Below are 25,838 nucleotides of genomic sequence, written 5' to 3' on the forward strand. Positions count from 1 at the left end.
ACATAACATAACATAACATAACATAACATAACATAACATAACATAACCCCTTTCAGGAAACAGGACCTCATTGACCTCTATGCAATCTAAAGCTACAAGAATGACTTCTTATACAACTAGCTGTTTTATGTAGTCTGGTGTCTGGCTAAATGGGTTGGGAACAAGTATCCTGGTTACAGACGCCTCATTTCACCTGAGACCTAAGCGGGCACCACAGGTAGACATCATTTTCCATCAGTAATACTTCAAACCCAGCTATAAATGTTGTTAATGTAGATCAATTACTATTAAGTGACAAGGTATTAGTCAATGATTAAAAACCTATTATGCACAGATGCATAGGCCTACAATAAATGCTGGTCCTGTATGGTTTTATCTATGTCTTCTAATTTGGTTCTTGTTTTTTTTTTTTTTAATTTCTAGATCTTTTTCTGTTTGCCATTATGTTATAATAATGAATAGAGAAAAGCTACTGTAGATTGTAGAAACATTCAAAACGCTTTAATGGGCCATGCTGTTGTGATCGACCAATGACAAGAACGGCGGGGAAAAACTACAGAGAGCGCCACTGAGGCAGGCAACGTGCAGGGGGGAGGGAGGGAGGTCCGAGGCTGGGGTAGGCTACGGGAAAATGAGGTGGAGGCGGAGCTTCTCTCTGAGCCTGTATGGATGTGTGTGTGTGTGTGTGTGTGTGTGTGTGTTTCCTCGCGCTCCCCCCTCCTCCTTTTAACCACCCCACCCCCACCCCTCCTGCCCCCCTCCCCCTCCCCCTCCCCCTCCCCTCCCCTCCCCTCTCGGCTGCCCGCCCCTGAGTCTGGAGCAGCAGCAGCAGTGGAGCTTCACTGCCTCTCCTCGCCTCACAGTGCGGGAATATACCAGCGGAGAGCAGAATGGATACGGAAGAGAGCCAGAGCAGCCTGTCCTCCAGCACGGACAACTCCCCCCACGACCCCTGGTAACAACCTCAGCCCGCCCGCCTGCCTTTTGCTCGCCTCTCGGCCCGGTTTGAGTTCACCTTGGACTTTAGTTGAGTTCAGTGCGGGAGCGGAGCCGCGCCGAGACAAAAGACAAGCACGCTGTGTGTCTCTGTAGCCTATGTGTGGGATGGATCCACTCAGCGGAGGAGACATAGACGCACCGCTGCCTTTCCGCCTGTCCCCCCCCTCTCTTCCTCTCTTGTTTGTTTATTTATCTCGGTTTTCCCTCCAGAAGGCCACATTGCAACTTCTCCTCCATCATCTGGAAAATCCTCTCCTTTTTCCTCCTCTAGGGGATTATAACGGCCCGACTGGCCGATTGGTGACTTCGCAACATGGCCGATGCTTTCTTCTTACTTTATTGATGCTATATTACACACAATTCCCCCGCCCCCTTGAATGTGCCTGTGTTGTGCTTGTAAGACGCGTGTTATTCTTTGTGACTTACCGCTTGTATTTCTCTCATTCAGCAAAATGTTCATCGGGGGTCTGAGTTGGCAGACAACACAAGGTGAGCTGTCCCGCACGCTACTTTAACAAGTCTGAATGAAAGCCTCCTGTTTAGCCTACTCCTGTTTTCGTCTGTACACATTTGGCTTAATAATAGCTTCCATATTACCCGTGAGGCTTCCTGAAGTTAGGGAGAAACACTGTAGCCTAAATAGTTAAATCAAAGCCTCCTATTCAATAAGGATCAGCTCTTAGGATTTAGACTTGCCGAGACGCAGGGAGATTAACACTGGAAATGCATGCACATTCTCCGACTTTGTCTGCCTTTTCCTTCGCACCCATTACACTGTTAATAACAGAGAAGGGCATTTATAGTAAATGTGATCGATTATTCAGCGTTAAAGCAGAAGTTCGGCTCATATTGATGCCCACGCTCGTGTGTTGTTTTCCTTATTGGTGCACTCGGATGAATCCATTCATTTATTTTAAGAGCCATGAGCGCAGGCTGGTGCATGAATACAGTTTATTCTTGTTGCGATGGCCCGTGTTATTATCCCTCTGCTTCTGCTGTGTCAAAACAGCAATCGTCACCGAGTGTAGCTTTGTTTGTGGTCCACAGGGCCTAATGGGCTGTTATGCTGAATGGCCAGATAGCCCATGTACAATCTCTGAGGACCGGAGGGACGCAAACACAACGTGGTCCGCCCGACCCCATTGTCTCTTTCCAGCCACTGCCAGCACATCACCTACAGGGCCTGTGGGTAAAGTCACGTCTAATTTAAGGATGTATTTAACCGTTTCCCCTTGCTGTCTTTGCAGAGGGCTTGAAGGAATACTTCTGTAAATTCGGCGAGGTGAAGGAGTGTATGGTGATGCGCGATCCCGTTACCAAGCGGTCGAGGTAAGAAGGAGGCGTGTGCGCTCCGCCGTCCTATCACTGAGTGCCTCATGCCCTTCCATGCTTTCCATGAGCCTGCTTAAGGTGCCGTGAGTTTGCATTCAAAATTTTGGGAGTTTAATTCTTTTTTTCCTCCTTTTCCTTCGCAGGGGGTTTGGGTTTGTAACATACGCTGAGCAAGCCGGTGTGGAAAAGGTTTTGGCGCAAAACAGACACGAGTTGGATTCCAAAACGGTGAGTTGTGCCTTTGAAGAGCTGGATGCTGCCAGTGAGTAGTCTTGGGTAACTTTTCGCATTCTGTGTTGCATGTTTTTTTTTCCCTCTCCCCTCAGTGCATTTTGCCTCCCACCGTATGGCTTGTAAAGTTGAGGAGTGCGTTTTGGAGCAGCCCCTCCTCCTCCTCCCCCTCTCTGCTCATTTCCCCCTCCAAATCCCGGTTCAGGGCGCCAACATGAAAGCGTTCTTTCTTGGTCTTCATTGCCATGGTTACCTGGGGACCTGAATGGGGTAGGAGCCCCTGCAAAACCCTCAAAGGGTTTATGCAGAGAGCTCGCAAGTTTTTTCTTCTTCTTCCTTTTTTTTTCATAGACAATAACAGCACCCGTTTTTCTAGTGGCAGCTCTTCGAGGGGAAAAGTTTGAGGGAAGGAAACAGTTGTGGCAGTGGTTCCCATACTGATGTCAGGGGGAAGTCTGTGAGGTCCAAATGAGTCTTAGTTGAATTTAAATATTGATGTAGACACTGAGGTTTGTTTCAACAACTACTGTGATCTGGAGTTTCTCTGTGATTTCCCCTCCCACACTACTGACATGTGAAATTTCAAATGTGGGTAAATGGGACAAATCAGTTACCAAATAGAGATCAGAGCACTGAGTATGCTTGGTGTTTAGCTGCATAATGTCCACACAGAGGACAGTGACATGAGACCGTGTACGAATCCTGGTGGTCAAGGCCGCAGACTCTGATTTAAATATCTATGAAGGCGTGAATGTTGCTGTCTTGGTCATGTAGATTGGTTGTAGAAATGGGGACTGGGTGTGTCTTCGTCAGCTTGTGGCCTTTCCTAACCACACACACACACACACACACACACACACACACACACACACACACACAATAGGATCATTTGAGAGTGAAAACCGGTGGCACAGAAAGGCAGCAGAGCCCAGGGGTGGGGAAAGGTAGAGTTGGTTAGTTGTTGGAGCAAGCCTGTTGCCGGGGGTGACGCCAGCCACAGGAGACATCGCTGTAACTGCAAAGCCTGATGGGATTTATGTCTCCATAACAACTTCTCAGCTATTTTGCATTAACTTAAGACACTTGGCTCGGTTGGGCAGCAGAGCTCTGACACACACAGATAATGTTATGTCATGAAAGACCTTTATACTTAGTGTGTGTGTGTGTGTGTGTGTATGTGTGCGCAGGATTGAGATGTTATCTGCGTTTTTAGGTGCAAATTTTTGAATTGAACAGCAAAGTTGGATCTTTCTGCACAGTTGCTGTGATGTTTATTGCAAAGTGAGTGTTACTGCTGGTAATCTGTCTGTTCGCTTGGAAGTAACTGTAAAGTGTTACTCAGTGAGTCATATTACCTATTAAAACTAGGTACAGCCTGAGTCTTTGAGAGCCAGTGTGAGAGTGTGTGTGATGTGTGCACTGGTTTGGAGGCAGATGCTTTTGAAAGCTCAGCTTGGCAAGCCACTGGTGGGGTTAGGCGTTGCCCTATTATAAACCAAAGTACAGCATACGGCTAAACAATAATAATGTTAACCACTCAAATGCAGCTTTGGTTGCTCAGGTTGTTGTGGCAGCAGTCTGCGGGGGGAAGCACGCCGTGGCACCATTTATCCAACCAGGCGTTTTAAACAGGGGTATGGTTGCCATTTTGTCGTTCCATTTTGGAAACAAGAGTGCACATTTTTTCCCCCCCGTGTGTTTGCACATCTCTCAGATTTGCAAGGGCTGTATTGTTAAAGACAACAATGACTTAGACTGTGTATTTTATTGCTTATAGCCTAATTCTATGACAATACATAAAATATCACCGATGCAAAATGAGAGAACGTTGTGCAGCAGCAAAATAGCTCATTCCTAGCACCAACCACTGTGTTAGGTAACACGGTTTCCACTTTAGTTAGTTGTAAATAATTATGAATAAAGCCTTTCAAAAGTTCATTTTTTGTTAAAACGTACAGCAGCTTTGAGTCAACTGTTGGTCAAATTCTGTGCTGTTGGACTGAATATATTTAATAACTTGCGTAGCTTTATGGGACGAGTGTCAGCCTCTCTGTAACATTTCCAACACCCGTCCCGTTTGAATTATTTTCTCTATTTATTTACCTCTATATATTTTGTGTCCTCCTCGCACCTGGTCTCTCTCCATAGTTAGAGGAGGATAACTATTGTTTGATCAGCATGAGACATGAGGAAGAAAGACATTCCTCCCTGGAATGAGGAAGAATATTTGATGCTCTGACTTTTATTTTTTTTCCCCTTACTTTTAATGCTGAGCCTTTGGTTTGTGAGAAAAGACGCTACGAGGTCTGAAGCAGGAAGGAGAGAGACGAGGAAGGTGAATGAAAGGGGTGTAACAGAGCAACAGGGTGCTGTGTAAGGACACACAGGGTGAGAAGTAAACTACATTAACTGGTGCAAGGTCCATACCCCTGGTTACATGTGGTATTAAACATTTACAGTCGATCCAGTTACATCCAGTATTGTTTTATGCACCCAAAGAAAACAAAAGCCACAGACCAAATACTGATTGAACATTATAGTTGCTGTCAATAGATGTGTGCCATAAACATGTAAATGCAACAAATGAGAGGTTGTCTATTGCTTTTAGAGTGATGTCTGTTGAGGTTGTTGTTGTTTTGGTTAGAGGTCAGATTTCCTGCCGGGGCAGAGTATGGCCTTAAGGCAGTGGTGTGCTGTTGTATTTCTCTGGACACGGAAGAAACGCACAACTGGTATTTGTTTTCTCTGAGAGATACTTTACTGGACCCAGCTACGGGAAGAAGACCAGATATTCTCTGAAATGCGTCCACTTCACATTTTCTCGGATTAGTGCAGGGTGATTTTAGATTTTGGCGTGGTGTTATTTGTGGTGTCGTCATAAGAGTTTTCGGATGAGACAAAAGGTAATTCGTGTGATTTGTGACGTGAAATTTGCCAACACAATTTTGCTTCACCGATTCACCGTGATGGATTTTGTGCACTTTTTCGTGACTCCTTCGCAAACGTATTTCTTCAGCAGTATTCATAGTGCAGTAGGCAGTGCTTTTGAATTTTGTATTCAGCGATAATGTTGGTAATGTGTGAAAGGGTAGTGTCCCAAAATAAACCCTAAAAGTTCAATGCTAAACTAACCTTAACAGACAAACATTTTTTTAGTTTCTTTTCGTTTTTTTACACCAAGTAAACCGGAATGCTGTTTTCTAAGTGTCTTACAGAAGGTGGTAATTGCTGCTTTTGGCTCGACCGCCTGTGAAGGTACAGTAGTCATCAGCGTGGTGCTAATATAGCTGCTTTTGTGTACAGCCGTGCACTGTAACAGCATATGTTAGCAGCTGCCTCTGTGGACCATTGGCCCCACAGTCTGCCATGGCTACTGGTCTAACACCTGGTTAGTGGAGAGTTTAGACGCTAGCACTAGCTCCTTGCTCCTGACTGGAGATTAGCTGTTAGTGCTGACGTGGACAAAACTGGAGAGGGGGATGGAGAAGGTGGAGGAGAGGAGAGAGGGAGGCCCATCTCCTGTGCTGTAATTAGTATAGATCTGAAAAGCAACTAATCGGATTGAAGGAAGCAAACTGGCTTCCGAGGTCCATGCGCGGCCTCAGATCCGTGGATAAAGCCTGGACCTGCTCTGAAGGTGGATCCAGGGTTCTCTCGTCATGCTACATGTGCGCAACCCCACCCACCACCACCACCACACACACCCGTGCTGGCGAGGCGCCCTAGCAGGGTTACAGGGGTAGGGGTTGGGTTGGGGGGTCCTCATTAGTGAGCTTCGTTAACTAATTACTGTGCCATTGTTCAGCTGTGCAGATTGACCCCGCTGGCCCGAGCCCAAACCAAGTCTCCCTCTCACTCTGTGTGCATGCATTGACATGCCAACTCCTTTTGTCTCCTCTTCTGTTTATAGCTTTTTGTTTAGCTTATATTGATTATATTGCCATAATGGGGCAGCCTGCGGTGCCTTTTTTATCAGCGTGGGTGTTTGCCATTTTGTTGCAAGAATGTCTTGGCAGGTTGGCCGATGTGTCAGAGTTTGAATGTCTATATGTGACTGTGATGAATGATGGCAATACACTTGTTGTCAGTAGTTTGGGAGAGCTGGATTAGTATACGTGGCTACGAGTGTATTCTTGTCTTCTCGCCTATTTAATTGCATATATGTGTCACTTTGTATACATGTGTTGGTGTTTATGTTTGTGCTACATTATGTGGGTGCTCGTGAGTGAGTGTGTATATATGAGTGCCTGTGGGGGTCGCACGGGAGCCCCAGTTCCTCTACGGGCCCATCTGTTTTGTACTCTTTGTCCTGTTAATTAATGAAATCAGAGGGGCTGCCTGCTGGGGCGGCCCCGCTGCACCGCCACACTGGACAGGCCCACTTTCTCATGGGCTGACTCTGTTTTCCAAATGAATGCCTTCTCTTTCTCCCTGTGCTTTCTCATTTTCACACTCGTTCTCTTTCTCTTTCTCTCTCTCTCTCTGTCTGTCTGTCTATTGATTTGACGTTCTATTTTTTATTTTTGTTTTCCAGTTTGTAACACTGGTGGATGCGCTGGGCCACGTGAGGTGACTATTGGTCGTAGATTAGTCTAGTCTTAAAAGCTAAACCACCTAAATCATATTGTAGGCTCTGCCGTCACCATGCTACTTAGATTGAGCGGAGGTTGGATGTCATGAAGCAGGATGTTAGCCAGACCATTTCACGAACACTCAGCCATAACTCTTCTTTGTTAGTCGGGGAAGAGCAACTTTTTCTTCCTAGAAAGGTTTGAACATTATTCATGAGTAGTTACATTTTCACCACTGTTTGGGACTGCTGATTGGGACTGTTACATCGCAGAGCCGCTTCTCAATGTCAAGCCTCTGAAAAGCTATTTCTGAGTGTTGCAAACAGTGACCTGGCTAAGTCATTTTACTTTTGCTTTGTGGCCTATCTGTCTTCCTCGAGGCTAATCCGCCAGCCTGATAGATGCTTTAGTTTTCATTTATTATAGCCTTCTGAGTACAGTATAGAAATTACATGTTACATTTATTTTCTGTTACCTCGCTGACGTGGAATGATTTTTTTTTAACAGCATGGCATGACTGTAGCCGTAGTAGCACTACTACAGAAATTGCATTAGGCCTAACCTAGTCTAGTTGGTAACCTTCTGTATTTAAGGCTGTTTTTAAGAGCGCTTAATCATTTAAAAGGTATGAAATATTGGTATTTTGACAACATGTGAAATATGGGTGAGAAATATGATGATATATACTATGAGACATATATATTTGTCAACCGATTTATTTATATACTGTCTGTACCATGGTACCTGTCTCTTTCATGTCTCTGATTACATTGCGTTAACAAGATTGTTGCATCAATGTGATGATGCACCTTGATTTGTCAGGTGTTTAATTTACTGGACAAGCCCAAAAGTTAGCGTCCGGTTATTTTATCCATAAACAGTTTTTTAACTGAGTTTTGAAGAAAATGTATCACAATATATGTTGGTTTTGTGATGTAATCTACATGTACTGATCGCCCACTCCTAACACAAGCAGAATCAAAGAAGAAATGGATCTTTCAAGGACACATGGACAGGAGACTGATTTTCAAAATCACCACGTGCTGTTAAATTCGTGAAAAGGCTGTTGGATGTTTGTTTTCGTATGCATTCAGCTTGTAGAAACAGGGTTTTTGCCAATATTTTACTGTATACACCAGAGAGTTGGTTTCTGAGCGCTGTCATTGTCAGCTCGTGATCTGGGTCTCTGCCACATAAGCGCCTCAGGGCAGCAACTGTCCTCTAGTCTTGTTAAAACAGTTAAAGGCAGGTGGGCTGACCTGAACACGAGAGGCTGTTACCTCTCAGCACTTTCAGTTCGGAGTAAAAACACCGGATATGTTGCTCGGATTTCCCAACCACTTTACACCAGGACTGTTTTGTAAAGTTAGGATGTGTTATTAGACAATTACATATTTACAAGAAAACATGGCACAACACAATATTTAATCATGACTAGGCACATTACTGCCCGTTGTAGTAGTCTTCTAGTGGGATTCTGTCATTGTGTTGTGCTTTGGAGGTCACTGCAGCTTCTCCCTTCTTTAATGTTCGCTTGTTGTATTTTTGCCATAAAATACATGTACAGTTAGTTTTTTTACTTGTACTGCAAAGAGTAAACACCCTCATATAGAAAAGGCTACATCTGCACTTGCCATTTACAGTGTTTGTGTCTTTTGCTCTCATCTTTTTTTGATTTCTGTTAAAGGATGAAAAGCAGGTGGTACAAAGGTCGCTGTGTTGGTAATCAAAGAGTATGAAGCCACACATCTATAATGTAGCGTTTGGCCTACTAAGCACAGATCCTGTAAGAAATGCTGTGTTGTCATTGTTTGTGAGGGCGCTCTGTTGGTGCACTGCTGTTGCCGATAGTCGCCGGTGGCTTTGCGTGTCCTTGTCACCTTTGTCTTTGTGCTCAGACCAGCTGGAGGTGACATGACTCCTCTCGTCTTTGTGTCCCACTTCAAGGTGCAAAGACCTTCTGCAATCCCTTCCAAGGACGCTGCAGCTGCATCTTAGTTACACAGCGTTATGCTCTCGAAGCAGTGTTAAATCTGAGGCACTTAAAGGTCCTCGTGGGATATTTTTGTCTATAGATTTGTCATCAGAAGCAGGGAATTATCACAGGAAAGAAATGACAGGATTGCTTGAATATTGAATGGACCCCCCCCCCCCCTGTATTGTGTGTATTGTTCACATAATAAGTGCTTATTTCTGGCCATTTGATAGGCTTCTTTTAGTTGCCAATATCAATTCAATACCTCTGATAGCGGCTGTGTGAGACACAAGGGGTTTTGCTTCACACATCCAATTATTAGAACAAAGATGGAACTCTAAGACCATAATACACTACAAGGTCCTGTGACCTAAAATCATCTCTCTCGCTGTCTTGAGTGAGAATAACATGAGATTCTTCACAAATTTAAAATGCCAGGCCAGGCTTTGCATATTTAGCATTATTAAAGGCCAGCTCATTCAAAAGTAATTTGCTTCTAATTTTATCTGTAACCTTGACCACTGCTGAGACGTTCCACTTGTGAGAAATATGGATACAGTCAAATCTGGCTAATCCAAAATGGAGGTTGTCTGGATTTGTGAGATTTAAAATATATATATCCATCTGAAATGTATTCAGAATATTAAATGCTCATTTTGGATTCCAGACTGCCCTGCTCTGTCTAGCTTGTGGCTAAGATGCATTTAGTTGTGTCAATTTAGAGAATGTACATATTCACGTCTCACTGTGTATTTTGTTCCCTACGCCTGTTTGTTTGGCTGGTGTGTTTGGATTTTTTGGGGCTTACATAAACAAGGGTCTACTATACATACTCGCAGATTAGCATACGATCTATTTTTGGACTTGTAGGCCTTCAGATGGGTTCAGACTTAGAGGCTCTGTGTTGTAACTAATTTAGTTTGTTAACAGTGTGATAATTCATTGATGCCCAGAGTGAAATTCAGTTTACGCAAGCACAGGATCAGGAACTGAACAACATATCCGGAGCAGGTAGAGGTTTAGTGTCTTTGCTCAAATAAACTTAAGCTGGGGGGGTGCGCACGCATTTTAATGGTGGGTGCTACCTCCCTGTCTCAGAAGATACCGGAAAAAACTTGTTTTAGCAAATTGATACGTTCCCTAATTTTATAAGAATTCCTTATAAATATGATTTTGAACTGATTACATGTTTTAAGAAATGACACATCTATATGGGGACTCAAAGACTCCAGCTCTACAACATGGTTACGTATAGTGGATTTTCACATGCTCCACATATGTGATTGGTGTTGGCAGTTCTTTTTTACACAACACTACCCTCCTAAATCCTAAATAAATCTGGATATTTGTTATTGGAGTTTTACAACAGAGAAAAGGTAGATGTCTATAAGGTCTAATTGACCCCAAACTAAGTAATGTGCAGTTATGAATATTATACATTTCTTTGTCTACGAATGGCTTTTTGGGAAAACTAAAGAAATATATAAAATAATATTTATTCATGAATAGCCATATAACATATAAAATATGAAATTATTTGGTTTAATAACAATGCATTTTGGCACCGACATGAAAGCCCAATTTGTGGCAAAGGGAAGAGTTACCACTTTAATACTTTTCCACATATTGGGTTTTAAAGGTGCTATTGATATCACTGATAACATCCAGCCGCTAGATGACGCACTCCCCCTCCGCCCTTCCATTCCATTCCAGTGGTTGCCAGTTTGTTGCACAACCTGCATATTTCATGGTCGAGTGGAGTATGACTCAGACTCATATCAAGTAATGAATCTTTTGTGATAGAGTAATGAATTCATTTTGCAACATATAACTATTTATATATTAGGTAAATATTTACATTTTAATCCAATCAAAGAGTACACTACAGTACATTGTAGGGATGCTATTAAAACCCACAGTGCTCAACATTAGACAGCTTTAGCTAGCACATAGTGTTGACCTAACATTAGTCGAAGTGTTTTCTTGCTGAAAACAATTCTCATAGCTTATAGGTTATAAAAAACAGCTGAGCGCCACACAGCAACGATGGCTACAGGGAGAAAGGATGGCTGTATGATCATGTCAGTATTTTCAGATTTTTATATTAACGTGAGTACCGTAGCTGTTGAGCTCAACACAGCTGGCCACATGGCTAGCTAGCCACAAGTACTTGCAAAGTGTCTCTAAAAGGGCTAACATTAGACTGCTACATGAGATGACACCCTCAATAACAGTCACGTTTTGGGTCTGAACAGTATAATGAGCAGATTTACAGTAGTTCTGAACTTTAATTTACCTTCGACATGCCACATTGGTAATATATTGCCCACGTCCACTCCGTTCTTAAAGAGGAGTGACCGTCTTTTCATAAGCAGACCAGTCTGCCACTGGACCGGACAGACCAGTGACTGGTCAATGAAGTTGCCCTGCATAAACTTGTACTGGCCCCGAGCCATCGGTTATGTCGAAACCTGGCCCACTTCTCAATCCCCTCTGATACGCATCTTTGTTATAACGTTACATTGTTTGACGGAACTATAACGTTACGTAACTGGACACAACCGTCACTAAGGGATTGACGCTGTTATTTTTCTAATTTTGATCTAACATCACATTAGTTAAGGTTTTAAGGACTATGGCCGTTCTTAGTTGTTGTTTATTTTGTTTAGATATGCAGAACTGTAATTTTGTGGGTTATTGTTGTTCGGGCGATTAAGCTAAGTTAGCTAATATGTGCTAACGTCAGTGCCGTTTTTCCACACTAACTGGCAACTATACCATGTGATACCAACGTTGTTATACTAATGAATCACAAGCCTTGTAACAAGCAGGAACCAAACGTCAGACATCTCACACAGAGATAAACAAAACATTCATTTTGGACCCGTCAAAATGTTTAAAATGATTAATTCACAATTATAATATATATATTTTTTTAGGAAAAGTGGTACTTTATCTTTCTAAAAGCTCTGTGGATGTATTTTTTTTTAACTATTCGTCTAGATAAAAATGTTATCAATATAACCTTTAATAAGGCCAGGAGAAAAGAAAAGAAAGAAAATTTAAAGGAAAAACTTTTTGCAATTATTATTATTATTTTTACACTTACAGCAGTGGGGTCGGCATCTCCAAACAATGAGATGATAAAGCAAATGTCAGCAATAGCTCACTTCTAATAGAATCCTCTAAATATCTGTAATAAAGTAGCGCCAGCCTCTCACAATCAGTCATCAGTCATCAAAACTGCAATCATATCCACAGTAGGATGTCTTGAAATGTGTGCATCATTTCAACAGAAATGTGTTTCCTCTATTTTCACCACTCAACTCATCTCTGCCCTACAGATCGACCCAAAGGTGGCGTTTCCTCGACGGGCTCAGCCTAAGGTGAGTGCACCCTGAAGGGGTTAACAGCAAGGAGGAGTAGTGATGATGTCATGTGTCACCCCTCATCACTCAGCTCTGGTTGGCTGGGATTAGAGTCAGGCACGTGACCAAAGAAGAGCGGCAATCCACTTGTCTAGCCTGACACCGTGACCCCATACCTTGACCCTACCCAACCCCCGACCATCAGCAGCCAACATCTTACACACACACACACACACACACACACACAAACACACACAAACACACACACACACACACACACACTAATTTTTGAACTGGCACACACATGAATGAATGACTACACACAGTACTCACCTGCCCGCACACACACACCTCAGAGCCTTAAATGTAATAGACCTTAAACCAAGGTGAATTAGGTTGAATGCTCAGAAGAGCTTTCAGAAACCTCTGAGATTAGATAAACACAAAGTCTCTTTATCACTGGCATCTACCCCCTGCCTAATGTGATTAGTGGTAAACGATGCCTTCTTCTTCTTCTGCGTTGCTAGCTGGTGACCAGGACAAAGAAGATCTTTGTCGGAGGACTGTCAGTCAATACCACCATCGAAGATGTGAAGCATTACTTCGACCAGTTTGGAAAGGTAAACTATACACAAATCTGGCATCTATTTGTAGCCATCACACTCTGTGAAAAGTTCCTGTCTTTCAGATTCTCTAGTGCAGTGGTTCCCAACCTTGTGTGTCAGACCCACAGCCTGGTCAGATGAACTTAAGAACCCCTTTAATCAACAACCCCCCACATCATGTTACAAATGTGTTCACATTGAATTCAATCAGGATATTATTTAATTAATAATAATATAAAAGCAAATATAATATTTTTTCATGCAATTGAACTGTTAATTAGGTCAGTTTGGTTGAGTTTGCATTTGTACTACTACCAACTGGGATGTTTCAACCATTATCCATAACTTTTAGCTATTTATTTGATCCATTACTTAGCTAGTGTTCATTTCAGCCATTGTCCTTTTAGCTAATTCAACCATGTATCCATTACTTTAAGCTACTTATTTAAACCGATTTTAACTATGTCCATTAGCCAATTATTTCAGTGGTTTATTACTTTTTAGCTATCTATTTCAACCATTCATCTATTACTTTTAGCTAACATTAACTGTTTTACTATGCTTTTCTCTGCTTGCTTGCTAACTAGTTTTCACACAGTCTTAGTCATAACGTGTGGTGTTCAGGTGTTAAAGCTGACTCATATGGATATATTTTTTAAAATCAAATAGAAATTGCTATTTTTATCAAATTACTTGAGCTAGTCCACAATCTTTCTACGCACCCGGTGGCAACTGCAGAAGTACCCCCTGAGGTCCAAGCACCCCTGGTTGGGAATCACTGCTCTAATGGACTGTGCACCTTTGATAGATTATATTCATTTGTTGGCCCTATCCCTTTGACATCTCCTCTTGTTTTACTCCTTTTCCTCTTTTCATTTGCACGACAAAAAGTGCAAAAGGGGCCTAATTTCATAGAAGAAGTTGTGAGAAAAACAGCAGACGTTTAAGGGCAAAGAGAGGACTGAAAGAGAAAGAACCAAAAGAAAGAAAAGAAAGATGCTGTGTGGTCATTGATGGTCTGCTCTGCCAGCCACAGTATTAGTTAGTTAGTTTATCTCTTTTGTTAGCTGTTTTGCTCTTTTCCGATCACATCTTAGTGTTTTTAGCTTCTACATTTGTCCTGCTCAGCTCCTTTGAATGAAATTTGGTGAAAGGCAAACACATGCTGTGGAGACAGATGAGTGGCCGGGGAGAGGGAGGAAGAAAAAAAGCAGTGAGAGGAGGGGAAGAGACGAGGGAGATGGTGGGGGACTGAAAGGGAAGAAGCAACCCCCCATAGAGAGAGAGGGAGGGGAACTCGGAAGGGTTGAAGGGCATAGAAAAGGAGGAATGTTAAGATGTTAAGGAGTAAAAGTGACTATGAAAGAGAAAAACACCAATCTGATGGGCCATAAATGTATCAAAGTATCCATCATGCATGAAATGTTGGGTTACTTTTTAGCTAACTACACTTTTTTTGGGGTTGGGAGTGTGTTTGAGTAGAGTTCAGGCTCTTCAGTATTAACTAATTAAATGCAACAGCTGCTCCTGTAACAGCCCCCCCACCTTACCCAAAATCAGTACCTCAGACACCAACTCCCCTCCCATCCCACATACACACACCCTGTTCCAGTCCCTCTCTCTCTCTTGTTGCCGTGGTGACCTGCTTTTGCCCATTGTCCCGGTGTAATCCAGTGTTTTTTTTTTTGTTTCCTTTAAAAAATGTGTAAGAAGTGTGTATTTGCATGAATGGAAAGAGGGTAGTGTGTGTGCGCATGAAAGTGTGACAGTGGCATTGCGGTTGCTGTGACAGGAGGCGAGCTTGCATACATTTGCACAGACTGTAAGACTCACAGCCAGTGATCCAGTTGTCACGAACATTAAGTGTGTGGTTCTGTTGTTGGTGAGCAGGAAAGAGTCTGAAAATGAACATCGCTTCAGGATGTAGGCCTAATGGGTTGGAAGAAATTAACAGCACGAACCTCCTTCTGCCTCGTGTCTGGCTGTGTTTTCTCTCAGTTGGCCTCTGACTCATGTTTGGGGTATTACCATATTTCAGGTGCTAGATCAAATTTGAATAATGTCTTCTAAATCTGGGTTGTGGATCCTGGTCGACCTGGATTACATGTGTGACCATCACACAGTTGAACTCATTGTAGGGTGCATGTTGTGACATGTGTCGTGCTTCCTGACTGTTTTATAAAATGGCAACCCTGTGCTGAATCACTTCTCCCTTGTGATCACAGACACTCATATCTAAGACAACACTCCCTCCGCAGGATGAGGGAATATTTGGACTGTTTGGACACGTGAGACCAAAGCTGTATCAAGGATAGCGCCAATCCCACAGTGCATTCCTGCTGAGCAGGAGGTATTTCTTGTTTATTATCTGAGCCTGGTTACAAGGTGCAGGTTAGGATGGAGTAGGACTCAGTGTCCTGTTTATTTTCATACTGTGGCACCGCCTCGCAAAGGAAAACACAGAATGCACTATGCATTTTCTGCAACTCTTTGATACGTGCCGTCGTTTATTTTTTTGGAGTATACTTCCGAAAGCACACCTACACAAACTTCACAGACTGCATTGAAATGGCTGCGCAGTTGACATGCCAGGTGTTTTGGACCAAACCGAAGAGTGTATTAATGTGTGGTTTCCTAACTGAACAAATCTGAGCTCTTGTTGTTAAATGTCTCCAGGCCAATAAAACTACAGCAGCCATGTTTGTATGAGAAATAAGTCTGAATCCTGAGGTGAAGGTCTTGTAATCCCCCTCAACCTGGTGGAGAGTTGAGAACACCTCCTTTCTTTTTGGCTGGGGCAGAACACAGAGCCTGTGTGGATCAGAGAAATGTGTTGTGTAATGTGTAATTTGATAATTAGCATTTCAGGCAATTTGGTCATACAATCAATTATGTTTAATCCAAGGGAAATCCCTGTTTTCACGCTTTTCATCCTGCCTCTCTGTACTGCATCCCTGAAAAACTACCATTAAAATCCCTTTAAAAAAAACTCTTCTGAAATCAGATGAGAGAATAGGTCAGAGCAGTAAGCAGTAAGCAAAGGAAGGAGTGGATAAGATGAAAAATGCAGCACGGACAGGGCAGACGGGAAAAGTTGGGACTCCACTCACCCATGTGAGCTGGCGATTAGGAGGCTTGACTGAACACTTTGTCTGCTGGCCTGTTTAGAGAGAGATGGCTGGAGAGAGAGAGGCAGGAGAGAATGAAAGAGGAAGATGTGAGGAGACAGAAGGGAAAAAATGTGAATGCCACCTTTCATAATCTTGCAAAAAAGTGTAATGGACTTGTCAGCAAACGCTTGTTCTTCAGACAATAGCTGCACGCTTCAATAAAAACTGGATATTTTTAATGCTGCACTATGAAAATCTATGCATGATCACAGTTGGCCCTTGTTTTGGTACATCTGGGAATGTCAGAACTTCATGAAAATATGACCTTAACTTTTCTTCACTCTCTGCATGCATGCTGACTAGTTAGCGACTGAGCCGCTGCTAAGCCAATCTCAGACCCCCACAGCTATCCAATCAGATTGTCTTACAGCACCCTGGGCAGTGGACATCGGAGATCGTCTTCTTATTGGTTTTGGCAAGGGCAAGGGGCTGGTGTGCGACCACAGCATAAGCTCACACACGTGACAGAATAACTTCTCAAGTCAGCACACCATTGTAATCTAATGGAAGACAATTAGATGCACCATATTAGCATGACTGTACAGCATATTATATTTTTTTCTGGCTTCAAAAATGTGGCTTCAGCACACATCAAAAGCTCTTCGGACGGGTGGTGCTAACCATCGGTCATCTCTTCCAGAATAGATGTTGCTAATGCTAACAGGAGGGCTAGCGGTGCGTGTAATTCTACTCTTATGATAACATGTTGGCTCGCAGCTGTCTACTTACTGTCCTGTTCCCTGGCTCTCTGCTGTGTCATTGAGTTTGGACGACCGGAAGGGTGGAAGGCATGAGAGGAGAGGAGAGGAGGTGGGAGGGGTAAAAACTGAATGAAGGACAGAAAAAGGAGGGGGTGCTCTGTGTGTGTCTGAGCTATATGTTGACAAGGATGAGAGTTGAAAGGGGCAGGGAGGTTGTAGAAGCAACCTTGAACCTCTCCATATTCATCATTTGGCAAGGAAAACCAAAACTCACTTTTATAGGCACGCATGCACAGATGTAATCTCGGTCAGACCAGAAGACGTGGATGTGTTTTTCATCTTAGGTAAAGGTTAGAAATTGGATGACCTGGTCATCCAGAGGCCTCTGCCACTCATGTTACACTGGTTTGAGTTTCAGTGCTTGCTGCCTAATGAAAATAGCCATGTAGTCATTTGCAACATGTGCCCCCCCTTAGAACGACATAAACGTTATTTCCACAGCGATCCTAGGCCTCGGCTTCCCTTTCTCTCTCCTCATGCCGCCAGAGCTTGAGCAGAAGCTGCTAACTTTCCTGCCAGTGAAGGACAAGTGAGGGAGGGAGGGTGGGAGGGAGGGAGGAGGATAGAGGTTGAAAAGGGGGAGGAGGAGGAATATGAATAGGGCAGTGGAGTGAGTGCAAAAAAGGAAAGTGGAGGGAGAAGGAGAATAAAAGAGAGAGCGTGTTGACAAAGACCCCGGTTCACTTTGTTCTATACTCTCTGATCCAAAATGTTCGTTGACAGATTTTCTATCCTTCGTCAAAACTTTCACCTTCTATCTTTATTTTTTATCACCCCATTATTCATCACTGTTTCCCCTTTTTCTCCTTTTCTGTCACATGCTTACTCTCCCTCTCTTTTTCTCCCTTTTTCCCATTCTATTCATTGAAATTAGTTGGGGGGGGGGCAAGATTCTTCTAATTGAAATTCTTTACAGGGTCTCCATGGGAATAGTAAACTTTGTGGAGAGGGAACGAAACACAGCGAGGGTGAACGAATGAAAGGAGAAAAAAAGAGGCAGAGCGAGGGAGCAGTGTGTGAGAACTCAGGAGAAAGACAGAGACAGAGCAAAGAATGGGAAAGAATTTCCTCCAGCGCCTCATGAACGGGGAACATTCACTTCTTTTTCACCTTGATAGATAGCATTTCATTTTATTTTTATACAGCGCGCCCCCCTCATTTCCCCATCGCTCTCTTCCTTTCTCTCCCTCTCATTCTTTCTTTTTCTTTTCTCCTTTGTCACCTGTCACCCCTCCCTCTCTCCCCTCCACCCTCTCCATCTGTTTTCCCCTCTTACACCAATGCTAAAGAGGGACAATGGCACCCCATGCTGTGCAATGATGTGTGTGTGTGTGTGTTTGTGTGTGTGTGTTAATATGTCGAAGCTCATCTATTCTTTGCTTTGTTCTCACAGGTCGATGATGCCATGCTTATGTTTGACAAAACAACCAACAGACACAGAGGTACGTAGGCAGAGTTATGATACACACACACACACACACACACACACAAATTATGTTAATATGTATAGACATACTAAGCGGAGACACCTACAAAACATGTCCTCATAAACGAAAGGAGAAAGGATAGAGTCACTAGGTGAACGTCCACGAAAATAAATGCACATTCTTTTGTCTTTCCAGTGCTCTCGCCTCCCCTTGTTTCATTTATCTCTGTCCTCTCTCAGCGAGTCAGAGGTGCAGCACCCACTGAGGGTCGAGATTCAGGGTCAGGATGGTTACAGGCCAGAATGTAACTTAATGAGACAAGTGAGGAAAGAGGGAGAAGGAAAAGAGTAAGGCGGAGTTGGAGAAATTGGGTGTGATAATTGGTAGAAGATAGTAAATCTGGGCTCATTTTTTTGTGAACCACGCCCCATCCCTGCTCCTCCATGATGCCAACAGCTGACTGACAGGCAAGCCATGCGAGGCGTGTTCTGATGTCGTCAGCTCCCTGTGTTAGAAATGGCTGGTGACAGTCTTATTATATCTACTGATAGGTTTCCTGTAGAGTTTATGGGATATTGAATCCGGTCAAATGTTTCTGAAAATATACTCGTCTTCCACAGTGTAGAGAACTTTTCAAAAAGGAACATTCTCAGTTTTTACAACATTTTTTATCAGTTTAATTGCTGAGATCTGCAGTTGTGGGGTCTCTGCTACATACGTCTTTGTCACAGACTACAGGATATCGCATACACGAATAATCAGAGAGGTCAAGTGTTGGAATAAGAATCTGTTTGTGTGCCTTTCAGGCTTTGGCTTTGTCACCTTTGAGAATGAAGATGTGGTGGAGAAAGTGTGTGAGATCCACTTCCATGAGATCAACAACAAAATGGTACGCATGTCAAGCATATTTCAGGTTTCCATTTAAGAACTAAAAGTCGTTTAACGAATAGATCTCCAATACATGTTCAGTTTATGTCATATTGTGTTGTAGTTCAAAACTGCCCAAAACAGCATTATGTACTCAATGATATAAGGATTTGCTTGAGCCGCATTTAGTTTTCTGCCAGGGTGTTTTGATTGACTGCAAATTGCGTTGTGTCATTTTCTCAGTATTTTTTACTGAGCTTATTAATGAACATTGGTTTCCTGTGCCTCAGGTCGAGTGTAAGAAAGCCCAGCCCAAGGAGGTGATGACGCCGACAGGCTCAGCCAGAGGCCGCTCCAGAGTGATGCCCTATGGGATGGACGCCTTCATGCTGGGCATCGGCATGCTGGGTAAGATCCAAACTCAAATATACCCGAAGCAAATACACTGTACCAAAAGCATATATAAATACAGTGTATCTACATATATAGCAAAAGCAAATGTACCAATCACTGAGTCGCCTTAAAGAGTTTATTCATAAGCAGTAGCTGTTGTGGTTTAGAGCAGAAGCTTAACTCAACATAAATACTGACATTAAAAGGACAGTGTTATCAAGTTATATATTTACGTAATGTCACAATTAGTAATTTAACCATATAAATTAAAGGGTATTTTCACATATATAATTGAATAGTTTTAATGTTATGTTTTTCAAAATATAGGCCTGTTTTAAAGCTGTTTACCAAACATTCTACAAGTAACAATATTTTTCAACATCGGAAAACACATTATGGGCAGCAACTTGCCGAACACATCTGAACACCTTTCACCAGTTCCACCTTTTCTTTTTCACATAAATCTTTGTTGAGACCAGTTTAAGGCTCTCAATCTTTATGCTACAATATAAAACTAAACTCACACCGTATTAAGAATGTTTTCTATGGCTCCTTACATGTAATATTTCTTGACTTCACCTATGAAATGTTGAAGAAAAAAAATCCAGTTGACTTGACCTTTGGTTGATATTATTTTCTGAGCAGATTCTCACAAGCAAATCTCCAGTGAATATAACAATGTATCAAAAATTTAGAGGTCACAGTCTGAAGGGCGATGGAGTTCTACACACTGGAGTAAAATATCGTTTTAAAGCGTTCTCATTGAGAAAACAAACTGAGAGCTACATGTGTCATTTGTGGTTGTTTGGCTCCCTCTACTGGACATTTGTCATTGTGCCATACTGTAGTCCCCATATTCTCTGTACAGCTGTAGAGGTCGATTACTCGTTAGGTTTGATTTGTTCGTAATTCCCCTTTGGTGACCCTGACCCTTAAAGATATACGTTCAGTAGATGTGTTAATCCAGAGCTTCACTTTAAACACAAAATATTCAGTGGCTGATTTGGTGTCTCTGTAGATTACTCATTTTTATGTTAACCAGCAGATCAATCTTCCCAAAATACATAAAGTTTGTGTTTTTATGGATTCACGTGTCTTCATAACGTGTCAGTTAACCGAAGTTAACAGAACTGATTATTATTTTCTACCTCTAACAGGCTACCCAGGTTTCCAGACTACTACCTATACCAGCCGCAGTTACTCTGGAATTGCTCCTGGTTACACTTATCAATTCCCAGGTAAGTCCATATACATCCAACATGTAATTCACTTTCTATAGGTCTTCTAACGGGGGGAGAAGAAAGGTTAAAGGTTACAAGCTGTAGCATGTAGTTGATTCAGCTGTGAGGTACTAGGGTCATGAAATGTGTACGAACCACAAGAGCCATGTGGGTGGATCTCTTTTTCACACACACACACACACACACACACACACACACACACACACACACACACACACAAACACTTAATACCATCTTAATTTCAGCAGTCGCTGGCTGCTTATAGATTTAAGAGTGGGACTTAAATTGTTCCTGTCTGTCTTTCCAAACCCTCCTCCTAATATCTCCTCATGTCTTGTCTTGTCAATTATTTGCCTGTTTTCCCCTTAAATTCTCCTGTGTTTATTTTATCTACTTATGTAACCCCCTTTCATTGGGCTGTATCGCCCCTCCTTTTCCTTTGCTCCTGCCTTCCTGCCTGACCTTATATCAGGCTGTTAGCTTTCTGTGCTTGTGCATCCATGTTAGCGTCGTGCTGTGGCTAAATGTCTCTGTGTACGTGGCTCTGTAGTCTGGCCGGTGGATGGTGACTATTTACAAAGCGCTCTCTCTTGACCTTCTCTGTTTCTAGAATTCCATTTAGAGAGGACCCCCCTCCTGACATCATCCCACCCCCCTGAGCTGGCAGGTCAGTGGCTCCTCACTCCTCCAAGGGTCCCGAGAGAGAAAAATAAAAGCTATTCAGCAGCAGAGAGTCAAATGAAACTGCTGGCAAGAAAGAGAATAAGTGTATTTCCCCAAATGTCAAACTATTCCTTTAGGTTTCATGTAAACTGACTATTCCTTTGATGAGAATAGTCTGGTAGTTAACTAGAACAATGCACCATTTTACTCAGGTGATAAAATAGGCAAAAATTACAACAAGCTTTGTAGCTCCCTGCAATTATTCCAGTCAAATGTTTTTGCAGCTGTTACAAAATGCGTCTTTATAGAGTGTGTGATAGTGTGACTCTATAAATGATCTTTTAAACTTACAATCCTTGGGCCGTATTAACAAAGTGACTTATCTTACCACTAGGAGTCCTCCTAAATGGTGCTAAAAGTTCCTACCGAAGATTTCCTCTTAAGAGCTATTCACAAAGCAATTCAATTAAAATTAAAAATGAAATTGAATCCAATTTAAAAATTAAACTAAATTGAATTAGCAGCATTTGACTAATTGTGAGCAGGTCTTTCCTGACTAAGGAGTCTTCTGGACTGCCTCTAATTTCTCTCAGACTTAGGACCTACTTTTAGCGCTAAAATGCTAGATAATAGACCCAAAATGTATTTTTAGGAGTCTCTCCCTTAGAATGTTTTGTGAATATGGCCCCTGCGTTTGTCTTTGCACTGCCATCTAGTGGCTCTGAGTTGTACTTGCAACTTTACTTGAAATTGTCATCCTCCTTGTTTTTATCATGAGCGTTATTTTGGTCAGTGTTTAAAGAGTCAGATTTATTGGATGTTATATCATTGGTGCAGTTGGTTTTTGGATTTTACCCCTTGCACCAGTTGGATTTAAATCAGATGACAAATGTTTGAGCAGATGTCAAGTCAGCCAACACCGATCTTTAGATTGTTATTCATGATCTGATATGAGAGCGATCCACAATGACTGTGTCTGTGCAATAATTTAGTCTGTTTGGAACCCTCAGCCATTCCCCTGACTGCATATGGACCAATGGCAGCAGCCGCAGCCGCAGCAGTAGTTAGAGGTATGTGTGTGTGTGTGACACATGCTGAGACAAAGAATGTGTGTACTTGCACATATACTTGCCTTAGGTAGAATATTCTTTTATTTGTCCAGCTTGGACAAATAAAAGAATATTTTTAGACTGTGTGTGTGTGTGTGTGTGTGTGTGTGTGTGAAGCCCTCTAGTGTTGAAGCCTGACTTGTCTCCTCTGTCTCTCAGGCTCCACCCCTTCACGCACAGCTGGTTTCCTGGGAACCAGCAGCCCTGGACCAATGGCTGACCTGTATGCTGCAGCCAATCAGGACTCAGGAGTCAGCAGCTACATCAGCGCCGCTAGCCCCGCCCCCAGCACAGGGTTCGGCCACGGTCTAGGGGTAGGTCACACACCCCCGCCGACACACCCACACTTCAATACATGCTTGGGTGCACGTATTATTCACAAAGCTAATAGAAAGTGTATCCACTCTTGTCTGTGTATCCGCAGGGTCCTCTGATTGCTACTGCGTTCACTAATGGCTACCACTGAGAAGACTCAGGTTACTGAAGACGGGAGGGCTTCTCCTCTGCTGATGAGCCAATCAAAATGCTGGCTGCCCACTGATGGCACAACCTGATTGGCTGGCCACAGGCTCTACCAGGCTTTCCTGGCTGCCTGTGGCTCCACCCACCGACTGAATATCTTTTTAAATCCTGAACTCTGTTTTGCTGTACTAATCTCACTTCAACATAACGTCCCCGTCTCTCCTCTTTTGTCCACATGTAGTATAATAACTAGATCCCCCCCTCCGTTATCCATTATTTTCTTTTGAAGCTGAGAAAAGAAAACTGCAAAAAAACAAAAAACAAAAAAAAAATCTCTGAAGAAACGTTTGTCATCTTTGACAAAGACACAGAGGACTACTTTGAGTTTTTTTATTATTATTTTATTTCAATGTGATATGTCGTTTCATCATGAAATCCTTCAAAGCTGTTACTGATGTGAACAGAGAGAGAAAAAGCCGTGCGAGATGGGTCTTTGTCTGAAAACCATTTTTAACAAAGGAAGAACAAAATCCAACAAAGTCCTTTTTTTTTAACTCGAGCATCACGGAAACATGAAAAAAAACAAACTAAAATGTATATTTTGGTAGTCTTTAAAAACAAAACCTTTGTAATATTGTTATTAATATTGACATAATAATAATAATCTGTAAGGTATTTTATTCTGTAATTGGTTTTAAAGCAATGTTTTTATGTCTTCCTGTAAGATATTGTACATAGACGTTGGGGTAACGGGGGGTGGAGGGGTTACTGAACCGGCTGGCATGTCATTGGTTGGTTTGGAAAGGGTTAACAGCAATTTGACTGGATGTCATCTACTGCTATGTGTGGTCATCTCACTCACTACTTTTATCAGTATGCATACAGTATATGTGTACGTTGTTGGCCAGTCTGCTCCAGATACGCTTCAGTGCAGCGCTGTCGACGATAGCTGTTGAGAAATAAAACTTCCGGGAGTTTGTCTGGCATATTCGTTCAGTTAAATAACAGGTCTTTTACAAAGTCATCACTTTGTTTGCTTTGCTTCTTGAAAAAAGCAACTCTGACTTTATCATTTTAACACCATGAACCAGATTTCTTGCATCTTCATGAAAACGACTTCAGATTAAGACGATGGACTACGGAAGAATCACAACCTTAAACAGGAGAAATCAGGGGTTCACGGGGTCGGGGGTTGACTTGACTTCCTCTTTTTTGAAAATATATATATTTTTTTGCGCAATTCACTTCTTAATGTTTTTGTTAATTGTTTTCTTTTTTAAAAATTCTTTTACGCGGTGTTCACCGTGAAAACAAATGAAGGACATTCTCAGAGAAGCAATTGTAGAAAACATCACAATCATGTTCTGTCCTCTTATCACTATTGAAGGTGCATGTGATTGCGTCTGAGTGTGTGTGAGTGAGTGTTTGTGCGCATACATCAAGGTGTAATATGGAACTACTTTTGGCAACGAAGGAGCATTTTGATTGCCATTTTTTTGCTTTTTGGTACTGAAAAAAAAAGATCACCCTGTTCCATTTTGGCTCATCTGCTCCTCTCTCCTCTGCCATTTCATATTAGTTTTAATAAATTTGTGCTCCTCTGGAACCAACATATTGTTTATATACAGTTGCTGCTCCGTGTAGTGGTGAACAGAGGGGGTTTGGGCAGGGAACCAGAAATGGAACAGGGTCACGCTCCCAGTTGGCTCTGATACAGGACCTCAGTACAGACGACACTGGCTGGCAGGAAAAGTCAAAACGCTGGAACAAATTCAACATTTTGCAGAAACAAGTAGCCTGTTTGTTCAGCCTTCTTGCTGCAACCTGTTTGATGTTCAGCACAGCAGAACACTTCCTGATCCAGCCAGTAGTTCCTCTGTCAGACCGCCTGGAGCACGACATAAAACTACTGCTGGACACCAACACTGTAACTTTTTAACTTACAATAAAGCAATAAGTTATTTTTTACCTTACAAATGAAAATACTACTATTATTGGTAATAGCAGACGATGTGTGGATAATTCTGCGGCATTAAGACTTATTTTCAGAAAAAAAAAGAAACTATATTTTTCTGTTTTGAGATCTTGTTCCCCTTGTATATTGATTTTAAGGATGTCTTTTGTTGTGTTGATGTAAGGAAAAGGGCCAATGCTTTGGATGGAGCTTGTAGCTCTACATGAGCTCAGTTAAAGTTTAAGATTTGGGCTGTCCCCCGCCAAGCTTTACAGCAATGCTTTTCTTTTTTCCTTGTTTTATTTTTCTGATAATTTCAATTTTAAAATCCTAATAAATTATTCTAAAGCATTTGATTGTGATTGCGTTTTTTTTTTAATTATACAGTTGACTATATACATATGTAGGCACACTGGTGTCACACCAGTTGACCAGTAATGGCATGCGATCTTGTGCAAAACTAATAATATCTTTATTTATATAGCACTTATCAAAACAAAGTTACAAAGTGCTTCACATAGCAAGCAAAGAACACATAAAATAAAAACAAAAAAAACAGCAGTAATAGAATAAAAATATTAAATGAACCATAATAAAGAATAAAAACTAGAATCAGATGAAATCAGGGAAGGCGGTGACTCAGTCTGACGTATTTCCTAGGGCAGGGAGTTCCAGAGTCTCGGGGCTCTTATTTCAAAAGCTCTGTCCCT

The 25,838-nt window shown here is 42.2% G+C and overlaps 1 protein-coding gene across 2 annotated transcripts; it reads left to right on the top strand.

The window, feature by feature from the left end:
• Window positions 1-799: 799 nt before the first annotated feature.
• LOC122868995 (RNA-binding protein Musashi homolog 1) lies at window positions 800-25,479 on the top strand. Of its 2 annotated transcripts, none has more exons than XM_044181522.1 (14): window positions 800-955; window positions 1,448-1,488; window positions 2,247-2,328; window positions 2,475-2,559; window positions 12,453-12,494; window positions 13,004-13,096; window positions 18,406-18,454; window positions 19,246-19,328; window positions 19,597-19,714; window positions 20,857-20,937; window positions 21,551-21,607; window positions 22,614-22,673; window positions 22,872-23,026; window positions 23,104-25,479. In XM_044181522.1, the coding sequence occupies exons 1-14, from the start codon at window positions 891-893 to the stop codon at window positions 23,176-23,178; spliced, it is 1,086 nt and encodes a 361-aa protein (XP_044037457.1). In that variant the 5' UTR covers window positions 800-890; the 3' UTR covers window positions 23,179-25,479. The 2 variants fall into 2 exon arrangements, with proteins under 2 accessions (XP_044037457.1, XP_044037466.1); XM_044181531.1 differs by having other exon boundaries at window positions 801-955; window positions 23,137-25,479.
• Window positions 25,480-25,838: the final 359 nt, after the last annotated feature.

The sequence above is a fragment of the Siniperca chuatsi genome, linkage group LG2 (assembly GCF_020085105.1).
Source record: "Siniperca chuatsi isolate FFG_IHB_CAS linkage group LG2, ASM2008510v1, whole genome shotgun sequence".
NCBI classification, from domain to species: Eukaryota; Metazoa; Chordata; class Actinopteri; order Centrarchiformes; family Sinipercidae; genus Siniperca; species Siniperca chuatsi.